This window comes from Schistocerca americana, chromosome 4, assembly GCF_021461395.2.
Source record: "Schistocerca americana isolate TAMUIC-IGC-003095 chromosome 4, iqSchAmer2.1, whole genome shotgun sequence".
Classification (NCBI taxonomy): domain Eukaryota; kingdom Metazoa; phylum Arthropoda; class Insecta; order Orthoptera; family Acrididae; genus Schistocerca; species Schistocerca americana.
The window spans coordinates 225558558-225586200 of record NC_060122.1 but is presented as its reverse complement, the minus strand read 5'-3'; the positions used below and the strand labels follow the sequence as shown (position 1 = coordinate 225586200).

General features: G+C 37.9%; 1 protein-coding gene across 2 annotated transcripts in view; it reads left to right on the top strand.

Annotated features, from left to right (window-relative positions):
• The window catches only part of LOC124612714 (cell division cycle protein 16 homolog), a 207658-nt gene that overhangs the window by 142548 nt on the left and 37467 nt on the right, over nucleotides 1–27643 (top strand). For both annotated transcript variants that reach the window (XM_047141067.1, XM_047141068.1), the window contains exons 8-10: nucleotides 10755–10911; nucleotides 21912–22064; nucleotides 22233–22392. In XM_047141067.1, the coding sequence (XP_046997023.1) occupies nucleotides 10755–10911; nucleotides 21912–22064; nucleotides 22233–22392 (470 nt within the window). The remainder of the gene's footprint in view (nucleotides 1–10754; nucleotides 10912–21911; nucleotides 22065–22232; nucleotides 22393–27643) is intronic.

Below are 27643 nucleotides of genomic sequence, written 5' to 3'. Positions count from 1 at the left end.
AATTTGAGCCATTCGCTGCTTGGAAAAAGGCCACAATACCGAAAGAGGCAACACAAAGTCATGTTTGTTCGTGAAAACGTTCCTTCACATGTGGCAAAACTGGTTCGCAAAACGTTGGAAGCACTTTACTGGGAAATTCTGCCCCATACAGCTTACTCACCAGACTTGGCTCCTTCCGATTACCACTCATTTGCATAGAGGGGTCAAGCACAGCGCTTTGGTTCGTATGAAGATGTGAAAAAATGGCTCTATGAATGGTTCATGGCAAAAGAGGATAATTTTTATGATAATTTTTACTTACTTGGTATTCACTAATTGCCCTTAAGATAGGAAAAACGTATTACAAACGATAGAGCATGCTGAGAATAAAGCACTATTTATCATTCCTCTGAATTTAACTTTTTTACAAAAAATGTGTGTTTCATACTTTCCAACATCCTAATGACTTAAAGTGTGAGTGTGAGTTTGGGTTATATTGGTTTATTTCCCCAAACCACCTTCCACTTCTCTATGAGGTGACTTACTTGGAATTTGCAGCCACTCTTTACTGGCTAGCCAGCTGCTGGAAACCCTCTTGACTTCCTCTTCGTCGAATAACACTAGGTACAGGAATTTTTTAGACTCTTTCTACTTATGAAATAAGTAGACATACAAACTTTACTTTTCGTCAATTAACGATGTATTTGCCCTCCATACACAGTAAAACTCTCACTTTCCACATAAATATGTAACTTCCTGTGAGTCTCTTGTACAGCCGAATGTCAGGAACAAATTGAGTTACAGTTAAAAGAAAGTTGGCCTCGATACCATAACTTTTCTTAATATGATTCAGAAAATAATTCTTGCCCATAGCAAGCTTACGTCAAGAGTTTCCAAGAGTTCTTTTTCAACTTTCTTTGTTTTAATAACAATAGTCAATGACACAATAAGCACAGAGCTGCATATAAGCTCCATGGTTCTTCCTTATACCCTCACTAAAACATCTATGGATTGCCCGACAGGTACTTGTCGGTGCTGTTCGTTCACTGCGTCTACTTTCTTTTTTTTTTCTGATTTTAAACCTGCACACACAAACATGTGACGCGCAGTAGGTAGGATTCTACCATCCCACACTTGTATCCAGAATATTGTGTGTTCCAGGCGGTAAAAGGCTGAGTGGTTCTAGAATTTACACAGAAATTCTCGAATCACTACATATCTCCCCCCCCCCCCTCAGATCGAACACGCAATATTTTATACATAATCATTATGCAAATAATATCACTCAAAATAACATTTCATATATTAACAGTATACATTTCTTACATATGTTTATGTACATATCTTTCCTTTCAATAACTATTCTCTGTCGTCTCTTGAACAATCTTTCGCTTATTGTTTCTCTACTCCTTTCTTATTTTACTTTGTTACTAAGACATAAGCATTTACTCATGGTTTTAGCCAGCTTTAATAATTGTGACGACTCTTTCTTTTCTTTATCCCCCCCCCCCCCCCCAGTTGTAAACTTCAGGTGTTTATGACACATGAGTAATATATTTTCTATTCCTACCTGTTGTACTACTTTCTTCCTAGTATGTACTATTTTCCTTATTTGTTGCTTGGAAGAACTCTGGACGAAATGAAAGTGTTCTTTTGACACTCATATGTTTCCACGAAACATAATAATGCTAGACATTCATAGAATTCCCACTTCCCAGAATAATCCCTATAAAATTCGTGACTTTTGTCACGATACTGTCACCTTCTCATAGGATCAGCACCTATTCCTTGCTTGTGGGTTGACCTTATGAGAGCACTTCCTTTTTCCAATCTGGTAGGTACGCCCGTTACAAAACATCCCTATTTTTTAGGCCACAGATCGTTCTATCTCCACGTAGGTATGCTTGCCCTATATACTTAGTGAATGCCGGGTACGCCCAGCTTATCCTTTCCGAGTAGGCCTCACGGTTCATTACCCTAGTATACATTTATATGTATACCATAATTAAGTATCTTCTGGTAAAGATATAAATCTATTTTAAACTTTGCATTCATTCTGTAATATATCATTTACTTCCTAGAGTCTTCCTCAACTTATCAACTTCTATATTTTCAATACATACTATGTCTACATTTGCTATTTATGTCCTACTATCCTTCAATTCATCAGATTATTTATTACACTGACGTTTCTTGATGATCAACATGACTAATTTCTTTCTTACTTCCGTTTTCTTTCTTTGCTCATGCCTCTTTCTTATTTGTCCATTACTCATTACTACTTTATAGTTGTTCATTATGTAGCATTTTTGTTCCATAAACTAATATGTTTGTGTCTCTCTTTGCGCATCAGTTCATTGTGCCTATTCTAATCTCTATTTAGAACTGCCACTGTTCTTTGTTTATGTGCACCTCTTTGTATGTTCATTCGATGTAGAACCGTCATAGCTTCCTATAAATAGGTGCATATCTCCATATGCACACACATTTTTCCCTACAACATTTGGCAGTTCTCACATCGTGACAGGCTTTGTCTTATGTAATTTAATGTTTCTGTAGAAGTGTATAATTGTGTATAAGTGGATGAGTGTTCGTGTAGTCTGATTTCTTTGCCTTGTTATTTAAAGATAAGATTTTGGTTTCTAGAAAACATGGAAATAAGGAAGGACTTCAGCAATAGAAGTTTGTGAATATGAAAAGAGGGAAAAAATAGACAAGTCCTCAAATGAGAAGAAAGAAAAGGAAAAATAAAGTGGATGCTAGGATCGAAGAAGAAAAAGAAGATAGCCCCAAAGACAGGAAACCCTTCCAACGGCCCATTCCCAGGATCCCTACCCCTCAGGTACTTAAGTGAGACACCAGAGGAGGTCTGGTGTTAAATCAGCCCCTACAAAACGGACTTGTCCCACTTTCACCCTTTGAGTACTCCGAAGGAAATCCTAGCAACCTTATGGAAATGGCAAATGATGAAAAATCAGGCACACTTGTTTGCGAGAGTTGTTTGAAAGGTGTGATGTGTGTTTAGTGTTAGTCATGATTTATCTGTTCTGGTGAATCATGCTTTTAGCTACAATACCCACCCCTCTCAAGACTTATACAAACTCTTCCATCTATATCACATCTCATAAAAGGTATTAAATACTCTATACAAAATAGAAAATCTGTACACTATGGTATAACAGTTGTTCAGCTAATCACATCATATTATATTTTCCACAAATATAATACTCTGTTCAGTTTATTTCGTCTAGATATCACTTTTTCTGTGATTCTCTTAAGTTGTCCTCTATTTTACAGTCATATCCGGTTTTATAAGCAATAAGATTACAGAATAGTTCTAGATTTTAAAGGAATTTGGTGCAGGAAAACTATTTTGGAAAAACACTGTAAACAACTCTGGATCCGACGGTCATTACTCCGCCCGTTAACTCAGAATGTTAACGTCCCTGGGGGATATACAATTTTACATCCCTTACATTGTATTCCCTCCACCCCCCTTTTTTTCCTTCTTGTATTAAATGCCAATCGAAATATTTCTCTATAGTACCCCAAGTATTATTGTAATATTTTGGGTCCCATAGATCTGATATTAATTTTTCTTGAGAATTGGCAGACCAGTACTTGTCTTTAAATTTCTTTTGAATGTCTCCCCAAGAGGAAAAATTCTCAGTATTTACTGTTACCCATTCTGAGGCTTCCTCTAGAAGGTATCCCACAGCAAATTCATTCTTCTTGGAATTTTCCCAATTTTTTGGTAAAGCTTGGTTAAATCTCTTTATGAAATGGGTCAGATGTACCTCTCCGTCCGGCTTAAATTTAGGGAATTGCCTAGATAACCTTGAATTAGCTCCCCATTGCAAATCAGTCACCACTTCACTAGTTAATACAGCATTAGGTGAAGTTGCCCTTTTTTCTACTTTATCTTGGATAAGGATAATTTCTCTCCACAGGTTGTCCATACCCTTCCTGGTATCATTGAGTTCGGAAGAAGGAATAGGCGATATGTTTCCTGATATTATTCTCTCGGTAACCTTTTGATCTATAATTTCTCCAAATTGTTCCTCCATACTAATTACATTTATAATATCAGAGTCAGCCATTTTCTCTTTGAAATTTCTTTCTACATTATCTACCCGTGTATTGACACCTGTAATTTGCGATTGAATGACTGCCATTACTTCATTCTGCATATCTACATTCTCTTTCAAAGCATTGAACCCCTGCCTTACATCATTATACTTAATATTGTACGTGTTGTCAAAAGATCCAAACTTTTCAATAAGTTTGTATTCTACATTATTACATTTGTTCTCAATGTTAAGTTATAAACTTTTCAATAAATCTTGAAAAATGTCCTTATGTTTCTGACTAAGTTCAGTAAACATATGATTTATATGAGTGGTCAAAGAATCTGTCAACTTGTTCTTTAAATCTACTTTTAAATTCTCTACTTTAATAGCATTGAACTCAGTCTTCAAAACCACCTATGCCTTTGCATAGATTACTAAATTCTTTGCTGTGAGAGTCGAGTTTGCCGTTTAACAAACCTAAATTGGATGTTAGAATATTTAGTTTCACTCTGAGCATTTAATTGAGAATTTACTAAGTCTAGTTCTTTACTTAGAGCCGCACTCTGAGCATTTAATTGAGAATTTAGTGAGTTTAACTTAAGACTCTGAACTTTGATTAAATTTATCAACTCAGCCCGGTCAGGCACTTCTTTGCTAATTTTCATGGCCATAGCTGGGTCTTGAGTTTCTCCAACCTGTTGTATATTTTCCATACTTTTACATGCCTTAGCTCTTGTAAGCATTTAAAACTAACTTTAATTATGATAATTACACAATAAAAGTTCACTCAACAGTATCATGAACCACTTTTGTACTAAAGTAATCAAGTTTTGCTTCACGCTCACCCGGCATAGAATTCGTGTTACGTAGGTGAGCAGATGTGCAGATAGGTCAGCGCTAATGAACAGCCGCTGGTGTTGGCGGCATCGGGTGTATGTTGGTTTCCGCATCTGCGTCCCCGTGATGTGTGGGAGAGCTTTATACTCCCTGCACTGGATCGTCTTGGTTGTAGCGTTCTATGCGTATTTCTTCTGAGACAAATACGTTGAAATCTTCTTTGCTGATTTTGTTGTGAATTTTTCATTTCTTCACCGTTTTTTCATTTAAATTTTTCTCCATTGGATACTTGAACATATTCTAATTTCTCGGAGTAATTCCCTTGTCTTATTATGTTTAGTTGCTATGGCAACATGTAACAGCTTCTTCTCTCGTTTTTGACTTAAAATTCCTGTTTTCCTGGTCCTTTCACACAGGTCGCCATGTTCTAACGACATAAAGTGTGAGTGTGAGTTTGAGTTACATTTGTTTATTTCCCCAAACCACCTTCCACTTCTTTATGAGGTGACTTACTTGGAATTTGCAGCCACTCTTCTTTACTGGCTAGCTGGCTGCTGGAAACCCTCTTTACTTCTTCTCTGTCGAATAACTCTAGGTAAAGGAATTTTTAGACTCTTTCTACTTATGAAATAAGTAGACATACAAACTTTACTTTTTGTCATTTAGCGATGTATTTGCACTCCATACACAATAAAATTCTCACTTTCCGCATAAATATGTAACTTTCTGTAAGTCTCTCATACAGCCGAACGTCAGAACAAATTGAGTTACAGATGAAAGAAAGTTGACTTAGATACTATAACTTTTCTTAAAACGAATCAGAAAATAAGTCTTGCCTATAGGAAGCTTACGTCAAGAGTTTCCAAGAGTTCTTTTTCAACTGTCTTTGTTTGAATAACAATAGTCAATGACACAGTAAGCACAGAGCTGCATATAAGCTCCATTGTTCTTCCTTACACACTCAATAAAACATCTATGGATTGCCCGACAGGCGCTGTTTGTCCGCTGCGTCTATTTTCTTCCCGCGACTTTTTTTAAACCTGTACACACAAACATGTGACACGCAGTAGGTAGGATTCTACCATCCCACACTCATATCCAGAATATTGTGTGTTCAAGGTGGTAAAAGGCTGAGTGGTTCTAGAATTTACATAGAAATCCTCGAATCACTACAACTTGTACCACCAATTGTGTAGAATTTTGCATGACACCCCTCAGGAGGACATCCAACAACTGTGTCAATCAGTGCCAAGGTGAATAACTACTTGCATAAGGGTTAGAGATAGATGAATGTAATATTGACATGCTCAATTTGTGAACCTCTTTTCTTGGATAAACCATATAATTTTTCTGAAACTGTCGTCAGTTGTTTTTCTGTACATTTACATCACATCTACTGATCTCCGTCCCATTCAGATAACTCCTTCCTGCTGTTTTGCAAATCAAACAAGGTTTGCACCTTCACTTCCTGCAAAGTACAGTGTTTTTGTAGTTCTCCTTGTTTGTCAGCAGTGAAAACCTTTATGTCAACTTTTGTAGTTCTCATTTTAATCCCTGTAAGAGTATTGTGCAAACTAGTGATTTTTTATTTTATTTTTTCTCTTTGTTCTCGAGAAAGATACGTGATGTCTCAGCATATGTCTTATAACCAATCCCTTCTTTCAGTGAAGTTGTACGTATTCATTAGTTATCTGATGTACCACTCAAATCTTCCTCATCCTTCAGTAGCACCACATTTCAAAAGTTTCTATCGCCGTCTTGTCTGTACTGTTTATCATCCACGTGGTCCCCCTCCCCCCTGTACGAAAGTACACTCTAGACAGATACTTTCGGTAGAGACTTCCTAAAATTAAATTTATATTCGGTGATATTGCCCTTCTCTTTTTCAGAAATGCATTTCTTGCTGTTGCCAGTCTGCATTTCATATCCTCTCTATTTCAACCATTATCAAATTTTTGTTCTCAAATAGCTGTGTCAATCAGTGCCAAGGTGAATAACTACTTGCATAAGGGTTAGAGATAGATGAATGTAATATTGACATGCTCAATTTGTGAACCTCTTTTCTTGGATGTACTGTTTTTAGTGTATTATTTCCAAATCTAATTCCCTCAACGTTACCTGATTTAATTCACCTACCTTTCATATGTTTTACTTCTGTTGATGTTCATATTAAAACCTCATTCTAAGGTACTATCCATTCTGTTGAACTGATGTCCTAATTCTGTTGTTGTCTCTGACAGAATTACATTGTTTTTGGCAAACCTCAAAGTTTTATGTTTTTTGTCTGAACTTTTAATTTCTTTTCCAAATTTCTCTTTGGTTTCCTTTACTGCTTTCTCAGTATACAAATTGAATTTCGTCGGTGATAGTGATAGACAACAACCTTCACCCACTGACTTCCCAACTGTGGCCTCTCTTTAGGATTCTTCAATTTTCTGGCGGAAATCCACATTATACAAACAGTCGTTTTGTCATCGTCACAAATGATGCCTGGGACAAGAGTTCAAAAAAAGTTATTAATTATTTACTACAGTGGGTAAGAAGACTTTCAATGAAATGTAGTAGATCGTAATATGTTTTGAGGTTCCTGAAGACAGATATAAAAATGTGGAAATAGTTAATCCACTCATACTTGTCACTGGCATTGTGGTATATGAATGTGCTGCAACATTCATCAATTATAAAACTTTTCTTATTCATTATATTACAATAAACTGCAGTTTGCAAAATTTATTTATTTATTTATTTCTTCTTTTTCTATCTTTATTTTTTTATTTTCTTTTTTTTTTTATGGAACCCAACTAATTGGTGTCAATGCACAGCACTTGTATAAAAGTAACAGCACGCTGCATTTTCAAGTCAGGTACAAACTTCCCTATAATATTACAGATTAATGGCATCTCCTTTAAGTGTTTCTGTTAAGTAAACTTTGTATTTTCACAACTACCTATATTGTACATTTTACTGAATTTGCTGAACCAGCTCGAAGAAGCCTTGAAATCAACCATGTGCACTTTACTTGGGTTTCAAATAACCCAGTCTCATAGATCTCCATCAGTAAAATACAGTTCTGAATAGTTTTTCTTTCACTTTTTTCGAAGTTCCATTTTGGCAAATATTTCATTTGCTTATAATTGTTTGTTCCCTTTGTCCAATTAATGTTCAGATTTTACAATATGAAACCACCTTTGCACAGTGCATAACTTTAAACACTTTAAACATATATTTCCCTCTGGTTCATTTAGCCTAAAATTCACAGCCTCTTTCTTGCCACAAAAAGCTATTCTAGTATGTGGTTTTTTTCGACTAAGAAGGTATTGGTGTTCTGGATTGTTAATTGGAATCACTATTATCACTCTAACCACAATCCCCTGAATTTTCAGTGTCACTTTTTATTTCCTCTAATATTTCCATCGTTTCCATTGGAAAGTCAATCTAATTTGAGTAACTGTCCAAGTATTAAGCAGCGAATCACATACGTACATCTTTGAGATACTTAGGTGGTATAAGTTGCTACCACATTCCCTACATTTCATCTTTGCAGGATTGTGAAAATTAGTTAGATTTAACGTTGCTATGAAATTTTGGGACATGTACAAAGAGATTCTATTAGCAGGTATATATAGAGAAAACAGTGAATATTAATTCAGTTTTATCCTCCACTGTTAACACATATTACACAAAATAAACTGGTAACCATGGTTATTTCTGGATATTAAATGAGTTTTCATTGTGAGAGAACTGTAATTGTCAACAATTCTGTCACAGTAACTACAAATAGAAAGTTCGCTTTAGAAATCATATTCAGGTTGTACCGTCTTGTCTGTTAACTGATGCACTGTCAGCCAAAGCTGTGTGCCAAATGTGTTGTGCATGCACAATCTGTTCTGGCTCCACTAAGTGTGCACATTTCTTCAGCCATCTGGCAGGCAATGAATTTTGCAATTTTCAACCATTAAAAAATAATAATAATAATAAAAAAATACGTCACTGTGTCTTAGCAGCTAAATTTTTGACAGTGCATTTTTAAAGTTCTGTTCTTCCCACGCAAAAGAATTCATGGAAGGTTTCAACATGTTGACCTTGCCCATTCTTAAAAGTATTGCTAAAGTTACTATAGTCACAGTTTGCATCAGATATAAAAATTAACTTTGCTCAGCCTGCCTTTTCAGTAGCAGTCTTCGCAAAATTGCCGTGAAATACACGCGCTTCACTTCACTGTCACTCTTCTTTCACATATTTATACTTCTGTGGCAGTGGATAAAATAGTCTGCCATTCATCGTATTATAGTCTACAGTAATACAATACTATGTTCAAAGAACATTTGTTATCATTTTGTCATATAAATATTATGCACCCTCTTCAAATTTGTGATGTGAAGCTTGGTGACTCCGTAGCTGCACATCTGTGGTTTACACACAACCTACGATAAGCTGACATAAATTACTTGTCACTAAGCTAGCATAGCCATGCAAATCATACTCCATGAAGTTGGAGACATACTCAAACATTAAAAGTGAACAAGCTTACATACTTGTTATTATTTCACATTTAATACAATCAAAATTTATAAAGTTTTGTGCCATATGACTCCTTCCTTCCAATACCAACTTTCCTGAATTGCACGGCTGGGAACTTTCCCTGCAATACATCCTATGTAACCCTCCTGGCCTCAACCTTCAATAGTCACTGGCCTCACACATCTAGCCTCTTCCCTGTTCCCATTCCAGCACTACACAGCCATCATTCCACCACCACACCCAGTCTTTTTATTTTTCTCCTTTTCTGCTACTCCCCCCCCCCCCCCCTCCCCACCTCTCCCCTGCCATCCGTCTAACCTGCAGCACTTCACTGTCTGCCACCCCCACCATACTATCCCTCTCCCTCCCCACCCCAGCCTCCTCCTTACTCCACCCAGTCGTCACTCCCATCACACACTGGTGCTGATGCTTGCAGTGTGGTTTCAGTTGCCTGAGACTGCAGTTGTGTGTGTGTGTGTGTGTGTGTGAGATGAAGGCCTTAACAGCTGAAAGATTTTATTGTAAGAGTCCTTTTGTTGTTCCTATCTGCAACTCAGCATCTCTGCTGTATGGTGAGTAGCAACTTCCCTTTTCATAAGATTGTTACATTCCATCCTGGATTTTACATTGTTTGAAAATTTATAAAGTATTACTCTAATGTAAAAAACTTGCTGAATTAAGCACCTGTCAAACTAATATTTAAATACAAGGAACAAAATTATGTAGACACTACATACAAAAAAAGGGCTCAGTTTGAAAATATACTTCAGCATATGTGGGTGCAGCAAGCAGTGACCAATAGCATACTAGCCAGTTTAATATGTTACTCAAAGTGGGTTACGTAAGATAGTGCCATCCATGTTTTCAATGGTTTTGAATATTTGTTTTATTTCAAAAACTTTGTCAGTGCACGAGCAACAAAAGGTGTGTCATCAGTGAACACATTCACAGTCCTTACTTTCCTAGTATGTTGTAAAATGAAATAAGACGTGATAATTTTGCGTCAGTGAAGCTTAACCCATTTCAATGCCTCAACATTTTCTCCTTTAACTTGAGGAGGAAAAACAAGTTATAATTGTAAAACTGGCTTCATAACCAGATGTTGCAATTATGCCTCTGGAACATACAAATAACTAAACTATAAAACATTTTTAGTCCCGTCCCACAGTATTATTTAATACCATTGAACATTATTTAATTCTCTTCTATAAGATCCTTAAGGCACAGCATTGTTCATATCTAAGTGTTTTAATTAATGAAAAAAAAAAAACCTCTGTGGTGTTGTTCACCAACAGCTTCCATAATGATAAATAGAATATTAGAATGTGTTCTCCTTTTTTTCAACAGGAAAGAGTGATCCAGCTCGAAGGTACTTGGCAAAAGCTACTACACTTGACAAACTTTTTGGTCCAGCATGGCTGGCGTATGGTCATTCTTTTGCTACTGAGAATGAACATGATCAGGCTATGGCAGCGTATTTCAAGGCATCACAGTTGATGAAGGGGTACCTAAATCTCATTTTATGATTGCATTTTTTGCTTATTTTGCTAATGTGTTTAACAGTATTTTAGAAGAAAACAGTTAGCTTAATTTTTAATTAAGGAGTGCAGCACAAGTTGTGAAGATTTATGTAGAAAGTTTTTCAGTCCTTCAAGTGCATAAGAAAATGAAGGATATGGTGCACTATATACTTTTTATAGTGTAGTAACAAAAAACATTTAATTTTCTCAACCAGCGCGCCCTGCAGAATGGAACACAACTAAGTAACAAACAATTGACAGTTGATTTAATTTTACTAGTCTAGAGCTGCAGGATCTGAAACTTGATGACTAATTAATTTGCTGTGTATTAACTGATGAAAAGGAAAAAAGATGGATTATTTTGTATAAAACCTCGTATAATCTTGGACAATCTGCTTTCGTGCACTCATATAAGTGTATTGCCTTTACAAGTCAGATTGATTAACATTTTCTGTGCCAATTTTATGTTGACTGTTCCACACCTTTAAATATCATTTCATTCAAATTTTTGTGCAATTTAGATTTATAACTTTGTGGTGTGCTCTGATTGTGCTGTTGCCGGTACTGTTTTGGTTGTCAGAAACTTACGACCTCCGACAGATTGACAGTTTCATTTTTGGAATCATACCATGTTGCAGTATCCCACACACATCCAACACTCCTCCACCCCACTCTTCCCTGCCCTTTCAAAGGAAGGTACATACAGGTAACAATGCCAAAATTGGCTCACATAGAGGTGGAAGTTGAGAGAGTGACCTGGCTGGCTGGCAGTAGATTCAGAGTTTGGAATGCCATCATAGTAGAAAATAGTTCCAGATGCAGGAGAATCCTTGGCAGGATATGTTACTTCCTGTGTTCTTATAGTCCTGCAGTGGCTTGGTGTTGGCCAGAACTATCCAAGGCTGGACTGTTTTGTTTGGGATACTTTTCCAAGATTGGTCAACCCTCTCACACACTTTAGACAACCTTGCATACTTAACACGTCCTGTAGGCATTACTTATCCGTCTTCTTTTTTCGTTAGCTATTGTGTATACATATTTTAAGTTTGCTCTTCAATGGTTTGTTAAAAAAACACCTAATGGCTGTAGCATTGACATCATCCTTCTTGAAATTATAGTCAAGTCCATTCTACCCTCCCACACGGGTAGCACAATGGTTACCTCACTGGACTCGCATGTGGGAGGATGAGGGTTCAAAACTGTGTCTGGCCGTCCTGATTTAGATTTTCCGTGTTGTGCCTAAAACACTTAAGGCAAATGTCAGGTAGTTCATTTAAGAGGCACAGGCAGGTGCTTTCCTTCTCTGTCCTTCCTGTATCCGAGCTTCTGCTCCATCTCTTAAGACCTCATTGTCGACGGGACGTTAAACACTAAACTCCTCCTCCTTCTCCGTCTTAGCTTCAACTAAATTACTCTTTGCAGCTGATGTAGTAGGTTCTGCATACAAATCTAGTACACTAGCATAGGAAAAGATTGATTGATACTTACTGTAAAGACCTAGTTCGTGCATGTTTGTCAAACTGAGCTAGACACTAGGACGACATTGCCCTACAAGTTTAAGCCACTCTAATAACAGTCCTCAGTGTGCTAGCCACTTACGTTAGCATGTACAATAATGCTTTTTGGAAGTACTTCAGATTTTGGTAATGTTTTGCATTTAAAAACGATGAATGGTTGCAGTTTACGGCCATTAGCTGTGCAAGCAAGCATGACAGACAAGTGCAACTTTTCGCCTCCTAAGGACAGTACATTGACATCTTTGTTCCGTTTTGCTTCTACTATGTAATTTGTTGGCCTGTCAAAAGATGCTGGAGTTTGATCTGCACTACCTGTCTTACCAAGAAGATAATAATTATTTTCAGTGTGCTGTCTGAATATGAAACATTGAAATTCAATGAGTTTTTCCATGTAGCATTCTGACACCTCCTGTGCAATTGAAGTGCGCCAACAAATAGAAAATCCCGAGTGTTTCATGAAACGGAAATCCCAATTGCGACTACCTTTGAAATTTTTGATTTTTTGATGTCAAGCGACATTATGTGCTTCCAGCACAACTTCTAATGTATGACAGTGGCCATGATTTGGCCCGTAAAATGTCTTTCTTTTGCTGGAAAAAACAAAGTTGTTCCTTTTCCTGTTTCCACCCTCTCATGTTACACTCGCCAATTCTGTGTTGCTGACCTGCAGCACAATTGGGTGTTTTGTGAGTGAGAGACATCACTTGTCTTTTCAGCTTTGTAGTATAGTGAACACATGGTAGACTAAAACATGGCACTTTGAAAAAATACTACTGTAGATTGAAACAAAGGATGAAACCCAATTGTACCACCTGCAAGTGTTGTAGCAAGCACTGCTCTCACTGGCCAAGGGATCAGTGGAAGAAACTGAAGTTAGAGTAGAGGGGTTGGTGCAGTGGGAAAGTTTCACCGATTGTTTGCATTGCGGATAACATATGATTCGTATTGATCATCTGCTATGGTAGGAACATCTCACGGAAGTAACAAGGTTTCATAAAAGCTCGTTTATTAGGATGCTCCTGTTCAAATATGCAACTCATTTGTACTCATGAATATGTAGTTAAATTAAGGCAATGAATCACTTTTTATTGTTACATCATGAATATTGCCAGCATTGAGAAATGCCTCGATGCACATTGACATGTGCTGACAGCTTCGGAAGGGAGCTGGACCTGTTGAAATGTAAAACTGTACTTACCTTGCTTTCCAACTCCCACAAGTTTCTTAAAAACGTCCGTTTTGATGGTGTATATGTAAAGAGATTTATTTTTATTGCTATGAATATATGAAATCTGCTAAATTCAAAGATGAGCAGTATTAAATTTGAATTTCCTGTATGATAAAAAATAATTAACAATTAGTACTTAAAACACTAACACAATGGCTTCTATGTTAAAATAATTACTTACATTAGCTTCTAGCGTCATTTTTCAGAACTTCCTTCGGATTTGTCTTCTGAATGTGAGCTGCAGGTACATTTTTAGACCACGAAAATTGGGAAAAAAGGTCAGCTTCCATTTCGATAACCATTCCTGTAACCCCCATGGTCTTCACTTGCCTGTCCCCTTTCCTGTTCATGTTCAAGCTATCAATGCACCCACTAGTGTTTTTCCCCTCCTCTGCTTCTCTCCTTTTCCACTCCCACCTCTGCCCCTCAAACTCCTGATTAACAGCCCCCATCTGTCCCCATCACATCCCTACCTGCTTCCACAAGCAGCACTATGCCTTCCCCAACTCCTACCCTGATATCCCTCCCTCTCCCCACCCCAGCCTCTTGCCTTACCCCCACCAACCACAGATGGCGTCTCTTGCAGCCGCTGTATACAGTTTGGCCTCTGTGGCTGGAGACAGCGGCTCATGTGTTTGTGAATTGTGCTTGGGTTAATGTGTGTGCGTTTTCTAATTTGGAAGAAGGCCTTTTTCCCTGAAAACTCAAATGCATAGCAGTCTACTCAATGTCTCTTCTGTATGGTATAAGGGGCATTCAAAAAGAAATGAGCCAGAGGCATAATTACAGAAACCAGTACCTGTATGTTAGAAATATTGACCCTGTCTGTTGAGACACTTGTCCCACTGTGACACAAGGCAGTGAATGGCTGTCTCATAAAATTCCCAGGGCTGCAATGTTAACCAGTTCTACACGTACAGCTAGACGTCGTCGTCCGAGTTGAATCGTTTGCCCCTCAGAGCCTTTTCAAGGGGACCAAAAATTCATTCCTTCTGATTTACTTCCTGCAGCACGGGACAACAGTGAGTGCCCAGCATTACTCGCAAGCCTCAACCACCCTTCGCCAAGCGATCAAGTCAAAACGACCAGGCAGTCTTACCCATGGGGTCATTCGGCTCCACGATAATGTAAAGCCTCATACAGCCAATATAGTCACGACACTCCTGCAGAAATTCAAATGGGAGATTCTCGGTCACCTTCCATACAGTCCGGACCTCTCTCCCTGTGATTATGCCATTTTTGGTCCACTTAAAAAGGCTTTGAGGGGCAAACGATTCAACTTGGACAACGATGTCCAGCTGTACGTGCAGAACTGGTTAACATCGCAGCCCTGGGAATTTTATGAGATCGCCATTCACTGCCTTGTGTCACAGTGGGACAAGTGTCTCAACATCCAGGATCAATACTTCTAAAATGCATTTACTGGTTTCTGTAATTATGCCTTCTGCTCATTTCTTTTTGAACACCTCTTACAAGACTCATTAATTATTTTTATGGTTGCAACTCCATTTGAGCGTTTAACTTTGAACATTACGTTGCTGAGCTTCTCTGTGGCAATACCTGGTACCAATGTTTTTTTTCCCTATACTTATACATTGAAATGAGTACTTGATCATTCAGTTTAAAAAATTTGGGTTGTGACTGTTGCTAAAGTTCAGCTTGTTGATGCATGAATGGCTTAAAAATGGGCTTTAATGTACAGTGCAGTCTGCAATGTAGTTTCTGTGCTGGAGATGTGCATAATTTGTAGTGGCCCGGTGCTGAGAGAGGAAGATCAATAAAGCACTCTCTTTATTGTCTGTTGAACGTGCTTCATCATGTGTGACTTGAAAATCCAGACAAGTAAGTATTCTTAAATGGCCTGTGTTCTGACGCATGTGGCCATGAAAAATATTGTTGAGGCAGAGCTGAATGCTGTTTTTGACACAAGTGGCAAGCCAGCATCTTTTCAGTGTCTTTGTCAACATTTTTCCAGTAGCAATGCTCTCTAGTAATGTGTTTGGTATGAACTAATCACCAACATTTTTAATGGTTACTTCGTAGGTACTGTCGAAAATGATGTCTAAATGAAACAGAATAAACAGCACACATTTGAGTCCAGTAACAAAGAAAACTGCAGCACACTACCCGCAGTGAGCACAAATGACATTCTGCAATTTATTGTAGCTCAGAAACAAAAAATAGTGGGATTAGGTGTAATTTCTCTGTATCTATTGAAGAAATCGAAACATGAACTAATGACACTACTAGTTCATCTAATAAACTGTGTTCTCAAAGACACATTCCCTGACAAGTTGAAACTGCCTGTAGCTAAACCAATACACAAAATGGGGAAAACAAAGCACATACAGAACTACAGACCCATTGCCCTGGTGTCAGCTTTCACCAAACTGATAGAGAAAATTATATATATAAATCGAAGAACATTACAATAATGCTGACATATTAAGTGATTTCCAGCATGGTTTCAGAAGAGGTTGAAGTACCATGTTAGCAGCAATACAATTTGTCCATCGTGTATTTGAAAAAATAAATGAAAAATCCCAAACAGCAGGAGTATTCCTGGACCTCTGAAGGGCTTTTGATAGAGTGCATTGTGGCGTGCTCTTATCAAAAGTTGCAAAGAGTGGTGTCTCTGGAAAACTCATGCAATTGCTAGAAACGTATTTGAAGAGTAGATAGCAGGGCACGGATATTACATACACTAATGGAGAAATACTGGAGAGGAGAAGGTCAAATAGAAGAAATATACATTTTGGTGTTCCTCAGGGCTCTATTTTTGGCCCAGTCCTATTCAAATGTGATTTCCCAAGTTCTCTTGACAATAAGCAATTGATCACTATGTATGCAGACAGTGAGCCCAGTCTAGTTGAAGAGATACATAACTTTGTTGAAAAGGCAAGAATTCACTTTGAAAGAGACAACCTAAAAGTAAACATAGAAAAAACTAATATTGTTCATCTTAAATCAAATGGCACAAACAGACAAAATACTGTGATTGATGAAATTCTACCAAAAATGTGTACAGAGCTTCCAAAAACCTGTACAGATTGTAAATTCTTTGGTTTATGCATATATGATTGACTTTCGTGGAAGCAGCAAGCTGATTATGTCTGTAAAAAAAAATAACACCCAGTCTGTATCTATTAAGAAGATTATTGCCATATCTTAGTTCTGAAACTCTAAGGACTGTATATTACAGATTAGTATACCCTTTCTTGTCTTATGGAATAGTACTGTGGGGTGGGACATGCCTAACTAATATGAAAAGAGTCTTCATACTACAGAAGCGAGCCTTGAGGATCATAATAGCAAAAGTAAAACCAGGAACTTCTTGCAAACTCCTACAATATTTATGCCACGTATATACTAGAAACTATAATGCTATTGAAAGAAGACTTGAAGATCACAAAAAGAAACATGGATATTCACAACTCTGAAACAAGACATAGAAAAGACTTTCATACGGTTAACAGAAGATTAATTTTAACAGGGAAAAGTCGCTATGTGAAAGGGGCTGTTTTTAATAACTTGTTACCAAATGAATTTAAGATATTGACAGGGGATACTTTTAAAAAGCAAATCAAGCAGTGGCTTGTCCAAAAATGCCATTATAACTTGAATTTATCATGAATTATAATGTAATAAGAAATAATGTAAGCTAAAAAAAATTGTAATTGTAAAAACTTTATACTTAGTTGAAAATGCACATGTATGTAAAATTACATGTTACGAGCAATAAATTGAAATTGAAACTATGTCCCAATGGCAAGGATCTAGCGTGTGTAACACCTTAGATTTAAGTGGTGTGGAATAGCCCCTCATACTGTACATGATTCCGAATGTACCAGGATGACACCTTTGTAACTATAAGTGCATGCCTTATATTCCAGGAAGATTTAATCTCTAGCTCATTAAGAAACTTCTTATTACTAGATGACTCTATTTGAGTATACTTATCTTAGACAAAACAGGATCTTTAGGTAAATGTTTGGCAGTTAAATATGTGTTGAAAAACAGATGTCACCTGGTTAGTTGAACTTGTTAGCTTGCCCTGTTGGCAGACGTGAAAGCAGATTTGGGTTTGTATGTTGTGCTGTAGACCTTAACGTAATTTCGTAGTCGCAATTCGACCGAGATAGCACCCAATGCTTCAAATGTTTTGTTTCCCTTGTAGAAACAGTATTGTTCGATCCAAAAATAGCCTTAAAGGTTTGTGGTCTGTGAGGAGGATAAATTGACATCCATAAATATAGTCCTTGACTGCAAATGTAATCGTGAAAGCATCCTTCTCAATCTGACTGTAATTTCTTCGTGCCACTGTCAGAGTCTTTAGAACGAAAACAATTGTTTGGTCAAAACCATGATGGTGATGTGAAAGAACAGCACCTATATTGTAGTCTGTAGCATTTTCAGCAAGCCTATTGTTCAAATGATATGTTGTAAGACATTTTGCATCAAACAAACATGGTTTTAATTTGTTAAATGCATGTTGGCATTCACTGTTCCAGTTCCATTTGATGCCTTTATGTAACAAGTTGTGCAGTGGTTCGCTGATGGAAACTGCATGAGGATAAACCTTTCCATAATTATTTATTTGTCCTAATATAGCATGTAATTGCTTTGACGTCATTGAGAGCCAGAAGGTTGTTAATGGTGTCAGTATTTTACGGCAGTGGCACTGGTTTAATGCCGTGTGCAGACAGTATGTGTCCCAAGTAGTGCACTTCACGTTGAAAGAAGATGTGCATGTCTTTGTAGCATATCAGATTTGCGGCTTTAGAATTTTGAAAACAAATTCCAGATTCTGTAAGAATTCCTCTGGATTTGTGCCTGAGACAATCATGTCATCTAGGTACTTCAAGGTGTTCGGAGCTCTCTAAATTAATTGTTCTAAATACAGTTAGAATACACTTGGTGCCCTGGCTGTTCCAAAGGGTAACTTTTGTAGTAGAGACAAAATGTAGTATTTATCACCATAAATGTCCATATGTCTTTGTTCAGATGTATTTGCAAGTGTGCTACTTCAAGATTCAGTTTGGCAAAGTACACACCACCAGCTAATTTTTAAATCAGTTGTATTGGCTTGAGAATAGGTTATGAGTCACTAATAGATTGAAGTTTAACCATTACTTTGAAATTTCTGCAGATGTTTAGTGGGCTATTTTGGTTTCTGTACAACAACGCTCGGCATTGCCCATTGGCTACTGGTTACACAGTGTGTCCCAGTTCCCATAGGACTGTGGCTATGAAAAATAAAACTCATTGATTACATTCACAAAATTGTTGAATTTATCCGAAATAGTTCCTTCCTGAATCAGTACAAAGCTGAAATCATTGTAAGAGTCTTTTGAAACAGTCATTGTAATCCTTTTTTGACATTGCGTTTAGCACTGCAGTACAGTTTTCTTGGATCTCCTTAACTGCATTTTCAGTCCCATTTGGACATGTACTCTCATTCAACTAGAAATGTCACATTCAACCAGTCTACAACCAACAGAGTGAACATCGAAGTCTACCTAGAACAGTTCCAACCAATATCCCAAAGAGATCCTCTTCCCCCTTCTCTTCCTCAGATCCAACCTCTCCAAGCATTCTGGAAACTCTTCACTTCCAGCATAGCTTTTCAATCCTTTCTCAAAAATATCACCAAAATCCCAAATTTTACCCTTGTTGAGTTCCAAGCTAACCTTGAATAGAAGGCGAAACACCCTATCATCATCCTCCCTCCAGGTGAAGGTTCCACTACTGTTGTATTTGACTGTGTGGTGTTTGTGACAGTTGGGTATTGTCAGTTCTTGGCCTCCTGGACATACAAAATTGCTCCTAAAGACCCCATTCCATCCATACGACTTGACTGCAGAAAATGTTTGAAACACTAGACCCCACATAATTTTTAGTTTCTTTTTGTCCATACAATAAGTGGATCACTCACATTCTGGGGACTTAGTACATGCCCTTCCAGTTTAATCTTCCCCAACCTATACCTTGCTCCTCTCCAAGGAAAGAACTAATAGTTCAAAGAGCTAGGATAGTGTCTGTACTTCTACATGTGTCCATTGGCAGTACTGAACATTCTCCTCTTGAGGGATAAGTGCTGACCAGGATTGCCCGCATCTCGTGGTCGTGCGGTAGCGTTCTAGCTTCCCACGCCCGGGTTCGATTCCCGGCGGGGTCAGGGATTTTCTCTGCCTCGTGATGGCTGGGTGTTGTGTGCTGTCCTTAGGTTAGTTAGGTTTAAGTAGTTCTAAGTTCTAGGGGACTTATGACCACAGCAGTTGAGTCCCATAGTGCTCAGAGCCATTTGAACCATTTTGCTGACCAGGATTTCTCACTCATAATTTTTGTAGTTTTCTCAAATGAATTTTCCTTGTTACACAATTCAACATTATGTGTGTATTGCCCATAGAATTACAGGAAGTCAGAATGCCTGGCCAATGCTTATTTTCAGGAGACAAAATTCTAAATAATGCTGATAGTGACATATAAAAGTAGAAAAAATTATTTTCACTTGATAAATGTTAGTTCCTTCCTCAGGGATAAAAAAAGGTATGGATTGGATAAGGTTTAAGAGGACCATACATTGAGAAGGACTTATCTGATGTGAGGATGAATGGAGGAAGGGAAAGATGAAGGTGGAGATGGTGCAGCAAGTACAGGATCGAAGATAGTACCAGAATGAATTATTCAGTAAATAAATAAAGCAATGCTATTCTAAAAATGAAAGGAAGATGGGAGTATGTTACTGAAGGTCAAGTCCAGGTGGGTGAAAGGTTATGAGGATGTGTTGAAGAGTGAGTTCCAGTTTCGGGAGTTAGGGGAGACATAAAAACTTTGTTTTAGGATCCTAATGGCCCATGTTGTATACCTGGGTCACAGGTCTCTTGAGTCACAAGATAGCACACTTCACTTATGGTTACTGCGTGTTTCAAAGGCACACAGATCTGTTTCCATTCCTGCACTTGTGCAGTTTATTGGTGGTCTTCCTATATAAAAACATACAGTGAACATATGAGTAAGCTTTAGCGAGTTGGTGCATGGGGGAGGTTTTACAGTGGGAACAATTACAAAGATAGGAAACTTGGAGCAGGGGTGATAGTCAGGGAATGTCATACAGTTTGACAAGGATGTTAGGAGGACAACAGAAGATTGGTGTAGATTGGAGCCATTCTTGTTTCCATAGCAGTCCTCCTGATGTATTTGAAAGTAGTTGTGGATAAGGATGGAGGTGGTTAAAGTGACAATAGATTGTTTTAGAGACACTTGCAGGTTGTCATTGGAAGAGGTAGCTGTCTAAGACTGACAGCTATGAGTATATAGGATATTTTGTAGAGTGAGGTTGCATGAAAGTGACTAGGAGAGTTCCAGATCGGTGGGTGGAGGGTGGGAATGGATTTGGGACATTAGGTATAATGGGAACGAACTGTGGGAAATGATCCCTGTGAGGATAAGGATAAAAAAGATCATGTGGACTGGAAATGTGATCCAAGGGATGTACACCCATTTGTAGATGAAGACAAAAGATCTATAACATTGTAGGTTCAGTGATTGAGAGCACACATGAGAAGATACATGGCAAGTGCGAACGTTCTGTCTGTACTAGTATTCTAGTTTCACACTAAAGGAGGTGGTAATGTTGTACATAACAATTTCCACTCTCTGTATCACTTACATCACTTATGCTCTTGCCTTCATGGCAACCCTTTATCATTAACATCATGCATGCCTTCTTGAGTGTGAAGTTAAAACACTAGTACAGGCTGATTGTTCCCACTTGTCTGGCTTTTTTTCACGCATGCTTTCAATCGTTGAAACCTACACTGTCAAATATCTTTTATCTCCACCTTCAAATGTATGTACCTTCCTTGGAACACATTTAAGGCCATATGTGCATATGACACTTTTTCTGCTCCTTATACTCTAAGGGATCATTTCCTGCAGTTTGCCCCCATTTAACAAAATGACACACATTAGAAACAAGTAAAATTATGAGAAGTGAACACGCTGTCTTGTGCACTGAAAACAGAAATTCGTCTTTCAGCAGGTGCTAACAGGAAACCTTAAGAAAATGAAGCTACTGAACGTTGTCTAAAGAAATATGACACACAAGAACAGTGGAGAAAAATTCACATGATAATTTAACTTTATGTATTTTTTAATATTGTTAATAAATGCGAAACACACACAGACCTACAGAATTGCAATGCTGTAAAATCTGTTAATGTTGTTTTCATTGCAGGTGTCACCTCCCACTTTTGTATATTGGACTTGAAAATGGCCTTACAAACAATGTTAGGCTAGCCGATAAATTTCTGAAGCAAGCTGCAGAAATTGCTGAGGGAGATCCATTTGTTTTACATGAAATGGGTACAATTGCCTATCAGAATCAAGAGTGAGTACATAGTGATTTCTGGATTTTTTGAATAAGAAATGGAGCTGCTGTTCAGAGTTTCAGACTTGGAAATGTAATAAGTCACACTTCCATGATTTAGTGAGTTTTCTTATTTCCAAGTGCCAATATTGTGTGTCTGGAGCTTATTCTTCTGACTGGTTCTTCCAGCTATGCAGCAGCAGAACAACATTTCACTGCAGCTTTGGAAAGAATTAAGGTAGTAAATGGAGAACTTATTCCTTCACGATGGGAGCCACTGTATAATAATCTGGGACATACATACAGGAAACTCCGCAAGTATGAGGAAGCGCTTCGCATGCATCAAGAGGTTGGTTATGTCCAGATAATATTTCTGTTTCTGTCATTTGAGGAAAAAAGGGTTCTTCCTACTCGTGTTAAATATGGTAAAAATGTGAATAATTCTGAAGCAGTATGAGCACTGATGTGTATTATGTTGTGGAAGCGAATATGTTTTAGCGTTAAGTTAAAAATATCTGTCTGAAATTGGGTGATTGTTTTATATCAAGAGGCTTACTGTTCAAAACAAAAATACTGGATAGCTAATGCTTGCTGCATCCATAACATTACGTTGTCCCATCATAAGATTGGTGCTGAAAATTCCCAATTTTACGTTTTCTGCTAGTAATGTTTACCTTGTTTCTATGTTCTTACTTGATGTCTCGCTGGACGTCGTCCTGTTTTCTTCCTATTGACATTTGACATGACTGAATGAGTTATAAGTGACACAAAAGACAGTTCACACCACGGGTGGTGATGGAGTTAAGGGAATATTTTAGGCCGTTGTGGAGAGGGGAGAAATGAGAGAGGAAATACTGATATAATCCACAGTCAGCTTTGCCTGCACAACTTGCAGCACTTAGCTTCACCGTACAATTATGATAGAACTACTGTTCAGTTGTGGCAGCAATGGAAAAACAGAATAGTTGATGCAAAGTACTCCAGAGTGGACCAATATGTGACAGAGAGGCCCAGATGCCACCTTTTCTTGTGCATACATTTCTGATAATGTACTGTACTCGCCAACAATATTGATTGTGAGCCTTTTAAATTCGAATCCTTGACTCTCAAAAATACACTTGATCAGAATCAAGAAAATGTTGGCCACTTCTGGCTAGTGATCACTTATTGAGTAGAGACTTGTTACATTACCCAAAAGCCAGCACAGCCACCACACGACACTAACACTTGTAAAATGAGCTCTCCTATTGCGTTGTACTTTTCTTTTACATTACGGTATGTAAAGTGAAGAATGTGCTTTTGAAATTTCCATCTCTGAGTGCTGACATTTTGTGTAATTTATAGTACTCAGTAGAACAGTGTACATGTGGTGTTTTGCATAGAGATATGTTTTTAGACCTGCATGAGATTCTCTTCTCCTCCCATCAGAGCTCGTCCCTACTGCCACTTTCCTGTCTTCGAGTTCTACGATTCTGACATTCGTGCATATGACCGTATTTGTTTTTGCATCCTAAAACAAAACAAGGCACTTCGTACCAGACAGACCCACTTTTTTTTGCTCACTATGTAACAAGTTTACAGACATTAACCTACGAAACATTCAAAATTCCTAAAGTATTGATGGCAACTGACATAACCAAATTGCAAATCCATGAACAAACAAGAAATAAATTTCAAACTTTTACATCATATAATAGACCTTTTAGGAAAAAAGTGGGTTTTGCCACTAGCAATAGCGTAGGGCACGTAACTGAAAAGACCATCACTTTTGTGAATGATGTACAAGGTAATTGAGCCACTTCCCAACACACTACTACACCTTAAAACATGCAGTTTTGAGGGTTCTTTAATTTTATGTTCACCTTGAATACAGCAAAAGTTTATAGCCTACAGGCTGAAATAAACTGAAAACTGCTAAATTACAACATCTCAGATATTTGTAACATCATGGTGACATCATGCTAATGCAGTGGCTTCTAGCCTATAGAGTGATAAACAGCAAGCTTACTTGGCAGCTTGTTCCAAAGTATGACTAATGTTATCGGTGTGTAGCAAATGAAGTGACAGCGGATTCCACTTACGTTTAATTTATATAGGTATACCTCGTATGCCCTTCACTACCATGCATTAATTTTACTTACAGTAGTTCTACTTGAAGCCTGTCTACACAATACTCATTGTACTGTGCCTATAATGACTGCTGCCAACATGGCTACTCCATTTGCTAAGTGCAGAACCACAATTAACAGATTGTGTTCAGTGAACAGTCATGTGATGGCTTGTTTGTCTTTGTTGCCGTCCTCAGTGGTGTTTATTGCATTGTGATGGCGGACAGATTGTTATAAATCTAATTGATTGCTGGGATGGAGCAACATTTAAATCACAGCAGGCTTAACTTTATTTCATATTTATCAGTATAAATCAGTACCACATGTGGAGGGAAACATACGTGTATATTTGTGCATTTCTGAAATCTGCTGTGTTTACACTACAGCAGGCGATGAGTTAGAAGTGCAAACTACGTGCATTGATAATACTGCAGAACATTCCACTTTGACTGCTCAGCTTGGGTTGAGTAGACTTCACACTACTTTCTGCAGTCACAATGTCATTAACTGGCTTTCGACTATCGACTGTCCTGAGCATGTGTGAACGTCACCTACGTGAACTGTGTGCATTTCGATTATTCATTTACTTTGTAGTGTGTGTGCGCCCCAGTATGCGGCTTCAAAGCAAGGCCACAATGAAAATCTATCACAAACACGTCACCCTCATCATTAAATGTCCGTTAATAACACCGCAATGATACAAGGCTTGAAAAAATATTAGGATAACCAAAACTTGAGATAAAAGTCATATGATTAAACATTGGCATAATGGATATTGTCGTGGTTTATGGAGTGAAAGGATGTAGGCTCGCATCCTGCAATTTTTTTTTATTTTTTTCCTTCCCATCTTAGCATTATTAACACAGTCTGGGAGTTTGTTGTGAATGTAGTACAAGTATATTTTAATTTAACATTTCCGTCTGATTAGAGAATGAAGGATAAAATAAATATTTGCGTATTTATTTCAAAATGTGTTGTGGTTAGGCATGAACCTAAGAGAACAGCCTTACATTGCTGCCTGTGAAACGAGCAATAATAAAATTCATATTCTTCCTTGTCAGAAATACTTTGGTGTGTGTTTCTGAGTGTCTGGCGATTTCTAAGTGTGGGGTTAGGCAGGAACCTAAGAGGGCAGCTCAAATTGCTGTGGGGGAAACAATGAGCAATAACATTCATATTTTTCCTTGTTACAAATATTTCGCATGTTGCACAGCCACAAACACTTTAAGAGTTCTCGCTACAGCTGTGAGATTCTCCTTTGACTAACACGTCTCTAAACATCATCTTGGCACTGTAGGGGTTGACAAATAGCCTAGTTTCTGGTTGCCTTCACAGCACCACTACTTCACGACTACGTCCATTCCTGCAAAAAGTAATGTGAAATGTAATCAATCCACTCAGCACAATGAACGAGGAAAAGTTTACAAGAAATATACTAGAGGTCACTGCGCTCGCATCATTAGAGTATGCTGCACTGCCACTGGCTACAGAAGGAAAACACCCACCGCCACATGTTAGATTCCAGTGCCTTTCAATTTACTTCACAGTTTTCAGTTTAATTCACAATGTTCATCAATTTTTACTTTTTTATGGGTGAGCACAAAGGAAAGACCTCTCAAAACAGAGTGTTTCAACATATAATTTGTGGTCGTAGCTTGTCGGAAAATCGCTTGATTACATTATAATCAGATTGCAATTTCAATTTTGTGACTAGTTTTTACTTGGTGTTACACATCTGTGATTTTTTAAGAACTGATGAACTTCATTACCACAAATTATTGTATAGGTATTGTATTTACGTTTAATTTGCTTCACTTATACAGATTTTATACAGTGTAGTGGAGAGGATTATGATTTTTAGTCATAAATGCCAATTACACGTGTTTTTGCTTCTAACCTTCTAGCTTGTTGATTGCAGATCTCCCAAGACTCTCATACTAGATCTTCTATTCTTCCATATTGATTCCCATTTCTTCTTCTGTCACATCATAAGACAAATCATCCTGCTTGTAGGTGCCTTCAGTGTACTTTTTTGACCTGTCCACTCTCTTCTCTGTGCCTAACAGTGGAATTTCCATTGCACAATTAGTGCTGTGCCCTTGCTTTTAATTTCACTGGAAGTTGTTTTGACTTTTCTGTGTACTGAATTAGTCTTTCCAAAGAGCATTTCTTTTCACATTTTCTTTCAGTCATTTCACCAAGGCTTCCTTGCTTTTACTATTTATTTCATTCTTAAGTTACTTATAATGCTGTAATCCTGTCTTTCCCTAAATATTTCTATACTACTTTTTTCATTGTTCAATTGAAGTATTTCTTCCGTAACCAAAGGTTTCTTCACGGTTACCTTTTTCATACCTATGTTTGCCTGACCAACTTCTTTGATTCCACTTTTTAGAGATGTTCAGTCCTCTTCAACAAACTGCCAACTGTGTTATTCATTATCACAGTATATACAGTGTTAGAGAACATAAAATGCATTTCCTCATTCCTCAGTACTTCAGTTTCTACTTATTTTTGCATTGGTTCTTCTGGACAGTTCTCTTAAACTTTGGCCTACTCTTCATCACTAGTATATAATTGTGATCTAATTCTATATCTGTTCCTGGATATACATGTTCCAACATCTGACTTAGGAATCTTTGTCTGACCATGGTGTAATCCAACTGAAATTTTCAAACATCTCCCTGCCGTTTCTAAGTATACATTCTCCTCTTGTGATACTTGAAGAGTAAGTGTATTCCCTATTAGTACCTGAAATATATTGCAGAACTCTTTCTCCTCTCTCATTCCTACTGCCAAGCCACATATTTCTATAACTCGGTCTTTTGTTCTGCATCTGAGGACGAGGTGGAGATTTTAGTGTCCCCTGAGGACCTGGATCTCACAGACACTTCATCCACAATGGCAATGGATACAAATACTCAACCAGTGACTGCAGGTGATGCTGAGGCGTAACCTGCCTCCTTGGTCACTACATGCCTTCCCCCATTGTGGAAAGCATCGTCATCCAGTGGAACTGCAGTGATTTTTTCTCCCAACTGGCTGAGTTATGACAGCTTTTAAGTGTTAGACCTGCTTTTTGCATTGCCCTCCAAGAAACCTGGTTTCCCACAATGCGGTCTCCCGCCCTTTGTGGCTATTGGGGTACTACAAAAACTGTATTACATGTGACAGACTGTCAGGTGGAATTTGTATCTTTGTCCTTACCTCTGTTTGTAGCAAACCTGTGCCCCTTCAAACACCTTAAGAAGCTTTGGCTGTCTGGGGGAGGATAACACAGGACATTACCATCTGTAGCATCTACCTCCCTCCAGATGGTAACACACTGCCCCACGTATTGGCTGCACTAATTTCCCAACTCCCCCCACCTTTTCTACTTCTAGGTGATTTTAACGTCCATAACCCTTTGTGGATTGGAACCCAGGTTACTGGCTGCGGTAAAGATGTCGAGGACCTACTAACTCAACTCGACCTTTGCCTCCTAAATACAGG